At 33.5% G+C, this 13,438-nt stretch overlaps 1 protein-coding gene across 1 annotated transcript in view; it reads right to left on the bottom strand.

Moving 5' to 3' along the window:
- Window positions 1-1,412: 1,412 nt before the first annotated feature.
- Window positions 1,413-13,438, bottom strand: part of LOC129946086 (frizzled-3) — a 31,394-nt gene continuing 19,368 nt past the window's right edge. Inside the window, exon 2 of the mRNA XM_056056116.1 lies at window positions 1,413-3,417. Within this exon, the coding sequence (XP_055912091.1) occupies window positions 1,927-3,417 (1,491 nt within the window). The 3' untranslated portion in view covers window positions 1,413-1,926. The remainder of the gene's footprint in view (window positions 3,418-13,438) is intronic.

Raw genomic sequence — 13,438 nt, 5'->3', positions numbered from 1 at the left:
ATGAGAAAGAAACTTCAGAGCGTCAAGATGAATTAGGTGACAATTTGAGCTGTCGTTGGAAATCTGTATCTGTAAACACAAATCATTGAAAATATTTTGACATAACACATTGCGTTTTGTGCAGAAATGTAAAAGTATTATTTGTTTGCTAATAAGGAAACATCTCACCGAAATTAGCTACAACTAAGATGCAAACTGAACTATGACTACAAAAATAAGATTGACGTTTGAATACCAGTCAGCGACGCCATCTTTTTAGAATCTAATAAAGTATTTTCTATTGACAGTACAACATGTGGATGGAATGTGTTCTGAACGAACGAATATTCGTCCAATTTGACATTTCTTTCACACAGCTTGTTTTTATTCGGCATTCTGCACAATAAGGCTTGAATTAAATTTTTAGGTTAATCACAAGCTTTGAAATGTGGATCGCATCACGTATGTGGAACGCGAAGGGACTTTGACAGTTTGTTACAATCCGATTGCGACGAACTATTTGATTTCTTAAATTTCTCTTATTTTGGAAAATCTTAGTTTTAAAAATTGTTTAAAATCATATTTATTCATTCATTCTTTCCTTGGTCGTTGGTTGCTGTCATGTAAATTAGCCTTAAATGTTTTAAATATAAGGACAGATGTCAGGACTGAAAAGTTTAAAAAGTTAGAAGTCATTAAAACTACTCAAAATTCACGAAGGCAGCTCAACACTGTTTGGACTATTGAAGACAATTGAGATTATTCAAACTGTCAAAACTGATACAAATCTGTAAATGCAACTCAAAACTGTCAAAGCAGTTCAGAAACTGATGACTATAACAAATTATGAAAGGTCAAGACTGAGAATATTTAAATATGTTGTGTTTTCAGGGCACTTCTGAATTAATTAGTTAAAAAGATAGCTCAAAACCGTTAAGGCAGGTCTGAGCCAAAAAGCGTATTCGTAATGATGATTTAAACAAGGTGAGAAAGTATGGTCGTTTGGTATCGTTCAAAACTGGTCAAGACTGTTAAGACAGTTCAAAATCATTAACCCATAAATTCCAATCGGCAGCGATATTTTATTAGATATATTGTGAATGTGTGTTTCAATCTATGGGACTGTATGAATCACAACAATTATTGTGCATACTAATTTAATTGATGTCATAGAATTTTAATATAACTCTTGTTTAGATAATACTAGTATTTTTATCAACGCAAAACGATTCGAGTCAAGGCAACAGAGGTATTAATTAATCATATCTTTATGTGTTACAGTGACCATTATAAAAAATAATGCGTTGATCATGAAGAGTGAATGTGATCGCACCTTATTATCAAAGAATTCTTATTTCTTTTCGATCTGGTTTTAAATTTCTCCCAATTCTCCAAATTTGACGTTTAAACAGTTAAAATAAAAGAAAAACCAATATTTTTAATATTTCCTTATTTTATTCGCTTATATTATAATACTAAAAAGCCGTATTTTTACGAATCCGCTTAAAAACAATTTGACAGCAAGAGAACTTAAGCAATTATAACTGTCATTATAATATTTAGATTTACACGAGTAAGCGGAAATGGCGTCTTTTAGTGTTCTTTTATTTTATGAGTACGAAAGAAAGACACGGCTCATATAAACATAACACAGTTATGTATTTTAAATTGATTTTAATTTTATATACAATTGGAATAAATATTTTGTTTAAAGCTATTAACACATTTTTTTCTTAAATTTATTCATCTTTGCCTTAAAAGCTTCGATGTTTAGTCAAACTTATTTTAATTTTACATATAAAAAAATGTACAACAGTAAAATCAGATATCTATAAAAATCTACACATATTTACATTTAATCTAAAAAAAACAAGTCTTATAACCAATTTTATTATTTTATAACCATTCGAGCCGTAAGTTCAAAACTTCACCCTCACTGCCAAAAGGCTACACTCTAGACTGTCCATTGTACATTGGTACATTGTGAAAATTGATTCCGCTGTAAAGAGGTCCAAAAGCTTTGGCATTCGAACCAGCATAGGTCGGTGAAAATGCCTTCTTTTGCAACGATGACACAGATTTGATCGAAGTAGATGGCGTTGGTGTTGCAATGATACGATTTCGATATGATTCACATGTTTTACGTGACCAAACCCACATTCCAGTCAGGGTGCCACCGGTGAGTTGGAAGAATATTCGCAGCAGTGTGGGCAGGGATGTTGTCTTCTCCGGTGCAGGACATGACTCGGCTGATACACATGCTGGGACATTGAAGTCAAAGCGTTCGAAGAATGCAGCCAGCACCGCAAGAACCGTTGGGAAGAAGAACACCAAACTGAAGATAAGGAACCGTTTCCGAATTTGTGAAAATCTCTGCAGACCAATCGTTGGCTGAATTTGTTCTTGGAGAGTTTTCAAAGAGCACGATGCTCGCTGTGTGAAAAATAATCCAAGAATAAGTAGAACTAAGGCCGGAATCTCAACAAATCCTGGTGCAGAGCACATTCCAGTAAGCTCATGTGGTTTGACGGCATCCCGAAGGAGGGCAGTGATGGGAGGTGCTAACGGAGGAACCCAAGCCAAAACGTGAAAGAGTCCCGACTTCTTTTCCAAAGCTTCACTTGACCATTTTTTGTGCGATGACAGATAAAAACAGAGGGCAAAAATGAGCCACCAGGTAGCAGCACAGAGCGTTAAGTAGCTGGTTGTTATGTAGGATGCCAAACATGGTGGAGTCAGGGCACACGCGCCTCCGATTTCATCAGTGAGCATAGCTCCAGAAGCCAGCATCTTTGTGGAGTTGTGAAAAACGATCCGTTCTAAGTAACAAACACTGTATAGGTTATAGCAGAGACAGAGAAAGAGCACTGGTCTCTCCGGATATCCAAAGCGAGTCGGTTCAGCCCAGAAAGTAACCAAAGAAAAGAGTGTCAGGATGAAACAAACAGCCGAAAGAGCCAATATAAGTCCTTCAGTGATTTTCTTCTGCTGAGTATTGTACATTGCATCCTTGTTGCATTGTGGAGTGCAGTCAGTCTGGAGAGCGGTGAAGTTTTGAGGACAAATCAAAGTTGACACTGACTTCGGCACATGATGGGGAGGAATTTTCCACGGCAACCATGGCCAGAATATCTGCTCTTGTTCAGGCAGCAAAGGTCTTTCGGGCAGGAGTTGTTTTTCAGTAGCTTCCTCTGGTATCTGCATACATAGCTCATGTTTCTCAGGCTGTGGCAGTGTATCGCAATTGAGGAATTCTGGCCATATCAGGGTCAACTGGACCTGATCGGCACACTCCGTTTTGACAGTTTCACAAAGCGACTTGCATGCAGTCACCGGTCTCGGAACATCCGGTGTGCACAACGGAAATAGCGACGAGCACAAAAGAAATCTCGCTCGATTTGAGCAGCCTGCCTCCAATATTGGCATTAACTTTGTTATCTGGAAAGAGAAAGAAAACGAAAAAAATTAATTGACATTCAATGATAATTGCAGGGAAAGAGGTTAACAGCAAAGAACAAAAGACTAAACAAAGCTACCGACAGACACTTTTTTTTCTTGAAGTGTCTTCAAATTATTGTTGATGTGATCCTCACCGATCTTTCAAGGACAGGAAGAATGTTTCAGACATCAAAAAATTAAATTTAAAAAAAAAAATAAAACGAAACGAAACGAAAAAACAGCCTCCTTCTTCCAAGAAAGTTGCTTCCAAAGAAAAAACCTCAAACATTTTTCTTTCATCGTTTCGTTATTGTTCGATATCTTACGTCTGCGAAGATTGATGGGTAGGACGATGGATGATGATGATGAGATGACTGGCATCATCAACATCGATCTTCGCGGAAAAATATATATGCGAAGTAAAAAAATGAAACACCGAAAGTATCTTTTTATTGTTTAGGAAGACCACTAAAAACCCCAAGGGGTTTTTTCTTCTACTTTTTATTTTATTGGTTTAGTTTCTTATCTTTCTTTGTTGTGAGAAGTCTCCAGAAAAGACAGCACAAAGCTTAAAAACAAAGAATTTTTGTCAATAGAATATAATTGCAATCATTCGAGAAACCATTGAAAAAAAACAGAAGTTTGTTGTATTTTTAAGAATTAGATCAAAAAAACGATATTGAGGACATTAAAAGGCAGACTAGTATAGTCGTTAAATGATTGCCTAAATTTGTGAGTCCGCACGTAACCATTTTTAAAAATCAATTTAATAACGAACAGAACGGTGAGTAATCTGACAAGTAGCATATCATAACCATAACCAACATTATCTTCAATAAAAATATGACGTTTCAACTTCTGTCAAATTGATTTTTCAGTATGAACTTGATAAAACTTTCGACTAAATATAACAACAAATTACAGTGAAAACAACGTAACTAGTTCTATTGATTGAATAATTAGTCTAATCTTTGTAAACACATATAATTTTAGGGAATCATGAGAGAAATTGAGAGTTTTGACAGTCAAACAAACAGAACTAAGAACAATCTTTCAAGACTTTTCGAGCTTCAGCGTAGAAATAGAATTTTCCTTTTTCATGATATCCAGTGTTAGTGTTCGTTAGATGACCTTTTAAGGCCGCACGAATAAAAAACCTCGTATGACTTAGCCTTAAAAGCATTTGAACATGCCTACCTTTAAATGGAACACTTTTATCTCAATATAATCCACCTTGTTTAATACATATGATCTACTAACATATATAAAGATATAGCAAGGCACTAACCAAAAACAAGTAACAAAAAAAAACAAAACCTTCCATTTTAAGACACTCGTCATTTTATTTGCATTAAACGTCTAAAAGCTTTTAACCCAACCACACATTGAGATTGAGCGAGTTCTCTTATCTCTTTACCGCCCATTCAATGAATTCCATTCAAAAATAAGAAGAAGACAAAAAACCTGTCAGAACACGATCATTTTGTTGTTGTTGTTTTTCTTAGCGAATTCGTCGATCTTTTTTCTTTTGTACAAAAGGAGCTTCCTTTTCGATAAGAAATAAATAAAATTTGCATAAAATCTTTTCCATAAAATCACCATCATCAATGAACAAAGCAAAAAGAAAGAAGAATTGTACAACAAAAATCTTAAAGCCAAAGTGATGACAATCAATTTTAACATTATGTCAAAAAAAGTTTTCTTCTTTTTAAATAAGTAGGGACGGCACCTAACTATGCAAGGCCAAGGAATCACCAGAATTTCTTATGGTCCATAAGCACTGAAGGAGAATGAAAATATAAAATCCGGCTTCGAAACTATATAAATCTGGGATTTGAATAAATTACTATACGCGATGGACTTACAAACAAAAAGGAAGACAGAGGCGATAACGACGACGACAGGTTTTGACCAATTCAAAACTTATCAAATAAGAAAAGACAACAACACAAATGAGATGGTGGCCTCATCTTTCGAATGATGATTTTGATTTCGATTTCGAATTTCGATCGATTGCAACTTAAGTGCTAAGCCTGTTGTATTGATTTGAAATAAGGTTCTTGATGTGAACTGTCATCGCCACCACTCTAGATCTGTTTCCTTATACTAGGTACTTTATAATTTTATGCACCTAAGTCATCAATTTTTATTTCTATCTTATCATCGGATCATTAATTATAATTATTTGAGAGCTCTGAACAAATTTAGTTTAATCTTCATTCGATACGTATTCGAAGTTGTTTTTTTTGTCTCTTTTTTGAATTAAAAAGCAATTTAAATGCTTTAATCGGGTCATAAAAATTACTATTTTTATTTTTAACAAAAAGAGGTTTAGTAATATGAATATTCTAAGACAACCAAATAATATGATCGTTGGAATAATCTTTTAATTAATTTGAAAGTTTGTTTTGTTGAAGATTTTTTTTTCATCACACAGTTTTGTGAGTCGCTAAGAGATTATACCCATTAATGAATTAAACTTTGAAGACCTTTTCACTTTAATAGTTTACTGTTTATTTGGAAACAGATAATGTGTCTTAAGTAGATTTTGTAATAATATATTTAAATATGTGAACTAAATAGGTAGCTGTCATTAGCTAACCGTGTCAGATTTTCCACAAGACACTCTTGAGAACTCTTAAAATAGTTTTTATGACATTAATAGTTTTCAATGTGAAACATGATTCATATTAATTGTCAAAAAAAGCAAAAAGAAAGAAACTGTTAGTCGAAATTTACATAATTCACTCTTTTGAGATAACTCAATTTGACACTTCAAATACATTGAAAAACATAAGAAGACTTTCTACGTCTTATTGGTAAATAGTTGTCTGGTATGATGTTAAATAAAGTAATTCTGATATATGTATTTTCTATTGTATTCTCAGACAAAGATTACACGATTTCAAGTAATTGTAACCACTGACAGATTTGACGTTATTGTTAGATCACATCCTTACTTCCTAAAGCTATGTGTATTGGTAGATACTAAGCGTTTCTCTTTTTAAGCTCAGAGCGAAGAACTGAGCTGTCAATAAATCTGTTTTTTCTTTTAGTTTTGAATGAAATGACGGAGCTAATGTAGTAATGGCTGACTTAACGTTTGGTGTGTGAGGTATAAAAGAGACAGATAGCAAATTCTAAGACTATTGACAGTTCAAATCTACAGTGTACTTCATAATCCGCGAACTGTGATCAAACTATGCTTAGAACTTAATCGACGTGCTCTGGCTCCGTTCTGAGATTTAAAAAGAAAAACTATTAATATCTACCAAAAGTGTAGACTGAGCTTTAGGAAGTAAAGATGACATTTTTAGATTTTAAGAATTACTAATTTAAAACATTGAGGCAGCTGTGATTAATTCATTACGCACTGCGCTGTCAAAGCTTAAATGTGCAGAAATTGTATATGGCACTGCATTTTGAAGCTGTAGCTCAAGAATGAAAAGTTGATGTCCTGAGAGGAGGGGCCTTAAGTAGTATTCACATGAGCGCGACCAACGAACGACGAATGAATTACAAAATGTGAGTTTATATACGTTTGAAGACATATTTCCACAAAAATTCTTAGCAAAACGATAAAAAATTTGGTTTCTTTTTTATAATAAACGGGCACTCAAGGGGTTATTAATACCCTTAAAATGTTTGAAGTTTAAACACAGTGCGAGCTTTAGGAAAATAGGGAAGGATTAAAGAAGAGATACCGATGCGCATTGGTCTTAAAGTTTTGAATATCAAAATGATAGGGAAAAACAGAGCTGGGTAAAGTATTCCACATTCTCAATGTGCGGTTAAAAAAAGAATCTCTACACTTGACATTACGTCGGAAATTGAGCTCAAGGTTAAACTGATGTGCATTCTTAGAAGTACGAATATTACGGCTGAATTGTTTTAGGGGGGGGGGAGGGGAATGCAACTGGTTAATTCGATAGAACATTGCTTACATTGCGACGGTGTTCAAGTGATGTAATTGTTTCGTCATTTTCAAAGCTCTTTTTTGGATCCTGTCCAAAATACCTAAACTTGTTTTAGGGGCACCTGTCCAAATACGCGAGGTATATTCAAGTTTTGGACGAATGAAGGCTTTTTAAATTGGATTTACTTGATACGAACTATCAAACTTTATTCGCACTCCACATTATCCACACTCGCAAACGAATAAAATAATCGCGCGTACTTAACCTACAAAAATTATTCTTGTTTTGGTTTCGGTAGTGAATGGTGTTTGGCTGTGGTTCCTTGTCGAACTTCATTCGCGACGAATTAAAAACTCTCAAGTGAAAGAAATGTCAAAATCGACGAATATTCGGTTATTCGTTGGTCGTGCTCATGTGAATAGCGCTTTAATGTCAAACTGATATACTGCCCATCCTGCTACAATTTGAAGAAAATGAGATGATGGGAAATGTTGATTGAGCACAAAGTTTCACTAAAATTGTGGACTATGTAACTAAGGGCGGAACGAATCTTTTAATTTTTATATGACAGTTGAAGTTTGCTAGACAAATGTCAAAATGATATGGATATAATGAAACAGCAAGTTGAATATTTTCCCATCAAGCATTACAAAAAACGATCATGTTTTCTGAACCAAGAAAACAAAGCAACAAACATTTTAACAAACAAAAATCAAACCGTAAGAGAACACCTCCTTCTCTGGTATATTGTTGCATTTAGCAAAATAATTTCCTACTAAATTTATTGTTTCACAATTGAATACAAATTATTATGAAGGGATACCATTCGTCACCTATGGTGCATGACCAAGCCGACCCGACACAGTTAAAAATAAAAAAAAAATATATAAAAACCTTTTCAAAGAACTTTGTATACCAAAAAAAGAAAAAGAAGAAGAAAAAAGGTAACCTCAATCCAATGAATGTCCACGCAGCTATTATTGCATGTTCAACAAGCCCTCTGACAATGAAAGAAAATCACACATCCAACAGAAGCGATCCTCATCCTCATATTTCGTACTCCACGTCCAAGTCTACAACAGCACAAGGTATACAATATTTCCAAGTCATCATCTTCTTCCTTTTTTCTTCAGTTCGATCTTCTTTGCCCCGCATGTGGCCTATCAATAAGATTTTCAAAGAAATCCTCGCCACACCACACACCATACACAGCAGGGGATCTCGAACTTCATCATCTTCATTATCATCAAAGGTAGGTTAGGAAGGTAGGTAGATGTCTTTTAATGGAGGCATGCAGTGTATTCGTATTTCGCTTTAGGGAGGAAGAAGACGAAGAACGAACGAAGAAAGATCTTTGTAGCTAAGCTACATAGCTATCTGATCCGCCGGATCATTTGACTTGCAACTGGTGCGCGTTTGGCGCACAGTATGGCGCATGGCGGTCTTTCCTTCAATGTGATTGCGGCGACGACGCGACCGACCGCGACGTAGAAGACTAGGACTGCAACGAAGACTACGCGACGTTGAAATACTTGGGTCTTATAAATGGAATGCATAGGGTCAGTCCCAGTGCAGCAGAAGAAGTAATTAATAGAAATATGCATTTGGTCAGAGATGCCAACAGTTTATGCTGTTGTTGCTGGCTGGGTGGTACGAGTAGCGGATGTTAGTTTGACGACGATAAGGCATTGCGGCAAAAAGTGCTAGACGTATCTCGTATATGAGCCATTAATATTTACTCATTGACTTAAAAGGGTTAGATACTCATTGCTTAGGTTTTATATGCTTTTACGACTTTCACCTCAATGACTTTCCATCGAGGAATCTTAATTGAATGCATTACTATGTGGCACGCTGAGTTAACTTTGTTTATTAACCGTCAAGCAATTTTAATCCCCAACAACCACTAGTTAAATAAATGAGATATATATCCAACCCTATAGCATTTCTTAGCCATGGATTATTCCTCAACAAAAGTAAATGTTACCTTCCCCAACAAAAAGAAAAAAATGCAAACAATAATAAACTAAAAACAAAGCAGGTCTAACGTTGCTACCTTAAGGAACTCCACTTATTGTGTATTATATAGACATGCATATCATTTTGCCAGGAATTCATCAGGCATAATTAGGCTTAAGTATATGCTTCCTTTTTTTCTTAAAATTCTTCAACCTTACAAAAATGAAAAATACCTATAGTGCCCCTTTTAACTTCCCTCTTATAGCACATTAGTCTCATCAGCAGCAGGTAGATTCGACTTGGTTTTTTTGTTTTGTTCTTCGTCACTGATACTACAGAACAGACCGAACTCAAAGATGACTCACAAAAAAGAAGATACACCCGATCCCGATGAGAATTAAGAACAGTGAAACATGAATATAAAATAAATTCCAGCTTTAGGAAGGTACAAGAGCATACCAAATTGGTGGGGCCCAATCTTTTAAAAAATGGCTTTTCATTCGAAATTATGAATCTATAAAACACATTTTAATCCATTCAAATGGTGTTAACACCATTACTTCGGGTTTTATTCTTTTTCCCAGTCTTTTTCAAACTTAAAGAAGAAATGCATAATATGGATTGGAGTTGGAGGCTTGATGCATCTTATTATGATGCTAGCTATAGCCTTGATTCGTTTTAGGTAGGTTTTAAGGCATATATTTTTTTATTATTCATGATTTCCAAGAAAAAAGATAAAAGGTATTTTTTGGAAATTCAGATGCTAGTCGATAGAATTCTGTTTCTTAAATTAATGTTTTAATGCTTATAATTAGGACACACTGTAGTTTTATTTTAATGTGTTGAATGTGTGTCTAAAAAATTTGGTTTTGGAATTTATTAAAAAAATATTTTGGTCTTTTGAGAAAGTCAATCTTATGAATTGTATCCTTTGAAAAACGTATCATTTCATTTAACTTCACAAAACTTTTATAGCAAATATAATGGCCCAACTATAATAGACTTAACCGAAAGTAAGCTAATGTCAAAACCGAACGAAAAGTTATCAGAAGTTATCGTCAAAACAAAAAGTTACCATAATGGATTCAAGTAACTTAAGCAAATTTGACATTGGCAATGGCTCTTGCGTAACTGCGCGAAAGTTAGCGAAATTTAACGAAACTGAGCACAACGTCTATTATGGCTAGTGACATATAAAGCTGCGTATTGGTTCGTTCCCTTAAGCTGGATTAAGCTCAGTTAAGTCTATTATAGTTGGGCCTTAACTCTTATCGACAAAACTGACACTTAAACAAATTGACATTTATGTTTTCTTATTTAACTTAAAATGCAAATAGAAACTCTTAACGTCAAAATTGACACTTGGAAGAATTGACTTTTATGTGTTCTTAGTTAACTTTAAATGGAAATAGCAATTAATATAGTGTGCAGTTTTCATTTCTATTAATATAAATAATATATAAAATCTGATTAGCTCCTGTTGTTTTTACTGACAGATTTCAATTTTATTATTATTAAATCAATCTTGGATATTATATCCTTAATATTTTTTGAAAAATGTATGTTATTGCTTTCAACATGACAGCATTTTTATAGCAAACCCTTAACGTCAAAATTGACACTTTAAAGAATTGACATTTATCTTTTTTCGTATTTAACTTCCTATTTCATTACAATTAATATAAATAATATATAAAATCTCATTAGCTCCTATTATTTTTATTGACAGATTTCAATTTTATTATTATTAAATAAATCTTGGATATTATATCCTTAATATTTTTTGAAAAATGTATGTTATTGCTTTCAACATGACAGCATTTTTATAGCAAACCCTTAACGTCAATATTGACACTTTAAAGAATTGACATTTATCTTTTTTCGAATTTAACTTAAACTGGAAATACATATTGACAGAGTGGCAAGTTATTATTTCTATGAATAGTATAATGACAGACTGATTTGAAAGCCGGCACAGTGGGTTTACATTTTGATTCATTCGAACATAATTATTATGTGAATCAAATTTAATTATTAAAACAAAACAAGAAGAATGTGAGAGCAATAAAAATGGAAAATACAATCATTTTTACAAATGGCGCTTAAAGTCAAACTTTTTTTGGTTTTCCGGAACTGCATTCTATCCTTTCAAACGGTTATGATATGAAAGACAGAACAAAAACTTTCTTTTCTTTCTTTCTAGAGCAAGAACTGTCATTGTGACATTAATTGAAATCATCATAAGGGTATGCTCACACTTATATTGGCTTAAAGATCACTTGAATTATACTTCTCTCTCGCCATTTTGAAGTTCGGTATAAAACCAAAACTTAGACCAAACAACTGTTTAAAAAGTTTAGACAATAAATTTCAAGTTCTCGTATCAAGGCTTACTCATAAAAGTTCTTACATTGTTGCTAATTTGACAGCAATGCACCATAATCATAGAGTAATTTTTATATATGTATAGATAATAATAGATCTAATTTTTCATTCGAAGTAAGTTCCCTTGAGGGAAAGCAATCCTAACGTAGGCATTTGAAAATCTACTTATATACACATTATTCACTTATTTTAAAAGTAAGTCATGCCTTAAACCTTCTACAAAAAGGATCTTCCTTTCTGCATGGCGTTGAAATAAAAAGCAACAAAACATAAACAAAAGTGCAATGATCTCTAGTTTTTCGATCCTCTTTCGTCACAGCGAACTTCATTGGAGCCGTACCTATAAAATAACCTGCTAACTTTTGTGCCTTCTTAAAGAATTTCGAAACACAAAAATAAAAAAAATAACAACCAAATAAAATCAAAGATTCGAGATGCAATCTTTTCTCTTGCTGAGATGGCGATGTTTTCCATTGTGTTGAGCTCGAAGCGATTCGATGTAGGCAAGGCATACACGAGAAAATTAGGTTTGCATGAGTCTTAAGGTGTGCGCACATATTCCTTTTTTTCTCACTTTTTTCTTTTTTTATTATGGAACCCGATCTTAAAGTGATCGCGTTAAGTGTAGCACAATTCAATTAAGATCTAAAAAAAAATCGTTTTTTTTTCGTTGAAAAGCATAGCGTTTCGTTTTGATTTATGAATTTAATTAACCGCACAAAAACTCTTTCTCCTTTTATCAAAAGGAAAATGAAAAGAAGGAAAATAAAACAAAACAAAACCGGATGAGTTTTGATTCAGAATAAAAAGTAACGTTAAAATGTATATCGCCAAAGATCAAAAGATATACAAGCGTGATCGTTGCCCGATCATTTTTGACGATCGGTGAGATCATATAATATGGCTGCTTGGCTTCGGCTTCGATCTGTCTGTCAGTGTTGCTTAGTCAATTGGAAAACTGCTGTTGCTCTGACAGGTATCATCCATTTTGTATACGATACAATACCATTTTATGTTGCAGTATAACGATCTATCTGTCTGGCTTTATTTTCTTTATACGATGGATGCTTGTCTAATAAGATCTCTTTCGATGAAACGAAGAGTAATTTCATGCATGACTTTTATGGCAGAGTTTTTGTGCTATTATAAAAATACCACAAATATTCTATGAACATTTATTTAATGTAGCCGAAGAAGAAGTTGAAAAATTGTAAAGAGGAAGTAATAATAAAAAAAGGTTTTACGTTTTTCTTCTTTTTACGATTTTATGCTCTATGAACAATAAAAATGAAATGTTCTAATCAATAGAAGATGAAAAAGGTGCTATGAGTACGAAGTAAAATTCTTTTTACCGTATCTATTCATGGGCAGCGTGAAATTTTTAAGAACAATTATTATTAAAGAATGCATAAATATGTTTTTGAATTTGTATTTCAATGAAGTAAATACATACTAAGTTGAAAAGTCACAGGTTCTGTCAGTTTCAAACAAAGTAATAGCTGTCACATTGACAGATATTTAGTTTCCGCAATAAAAACTTTCTTGGGAACTAGCAGCGACATAACTGAAAAACGCCTTAGCTTATAAGAAATGGAAATTAGGAAGTTTCCTTAAACGTCAGTTTGAAACAAGAAAACTATAAAAAAAAACAGATTGACAGCTTAATATCAGAGGAAAACCAAACTGACTTCAAACCATGTCAATGAATTTTCAAAGTTAGAAATAAAAAATACAATTGTAATTTCAAGAAAAGTCCAACA

This window comes from Eupeodes corollae, chromosome 2 (assembly GCF_945859685.1).
Source record: "Eupeodes corollae chromosome 2, idEupCoro1.1, whole genome shotgun sequence".
Lineage (NCBI taxonomy): Eukaryota > Metazoa > Arthropoda > Insecta > Diptera > Syrphidae > Eupeodes > Eupeodes corollae.
This window is presented reverse-complemented; position numbering and strand designations above follow the sequence as displayed.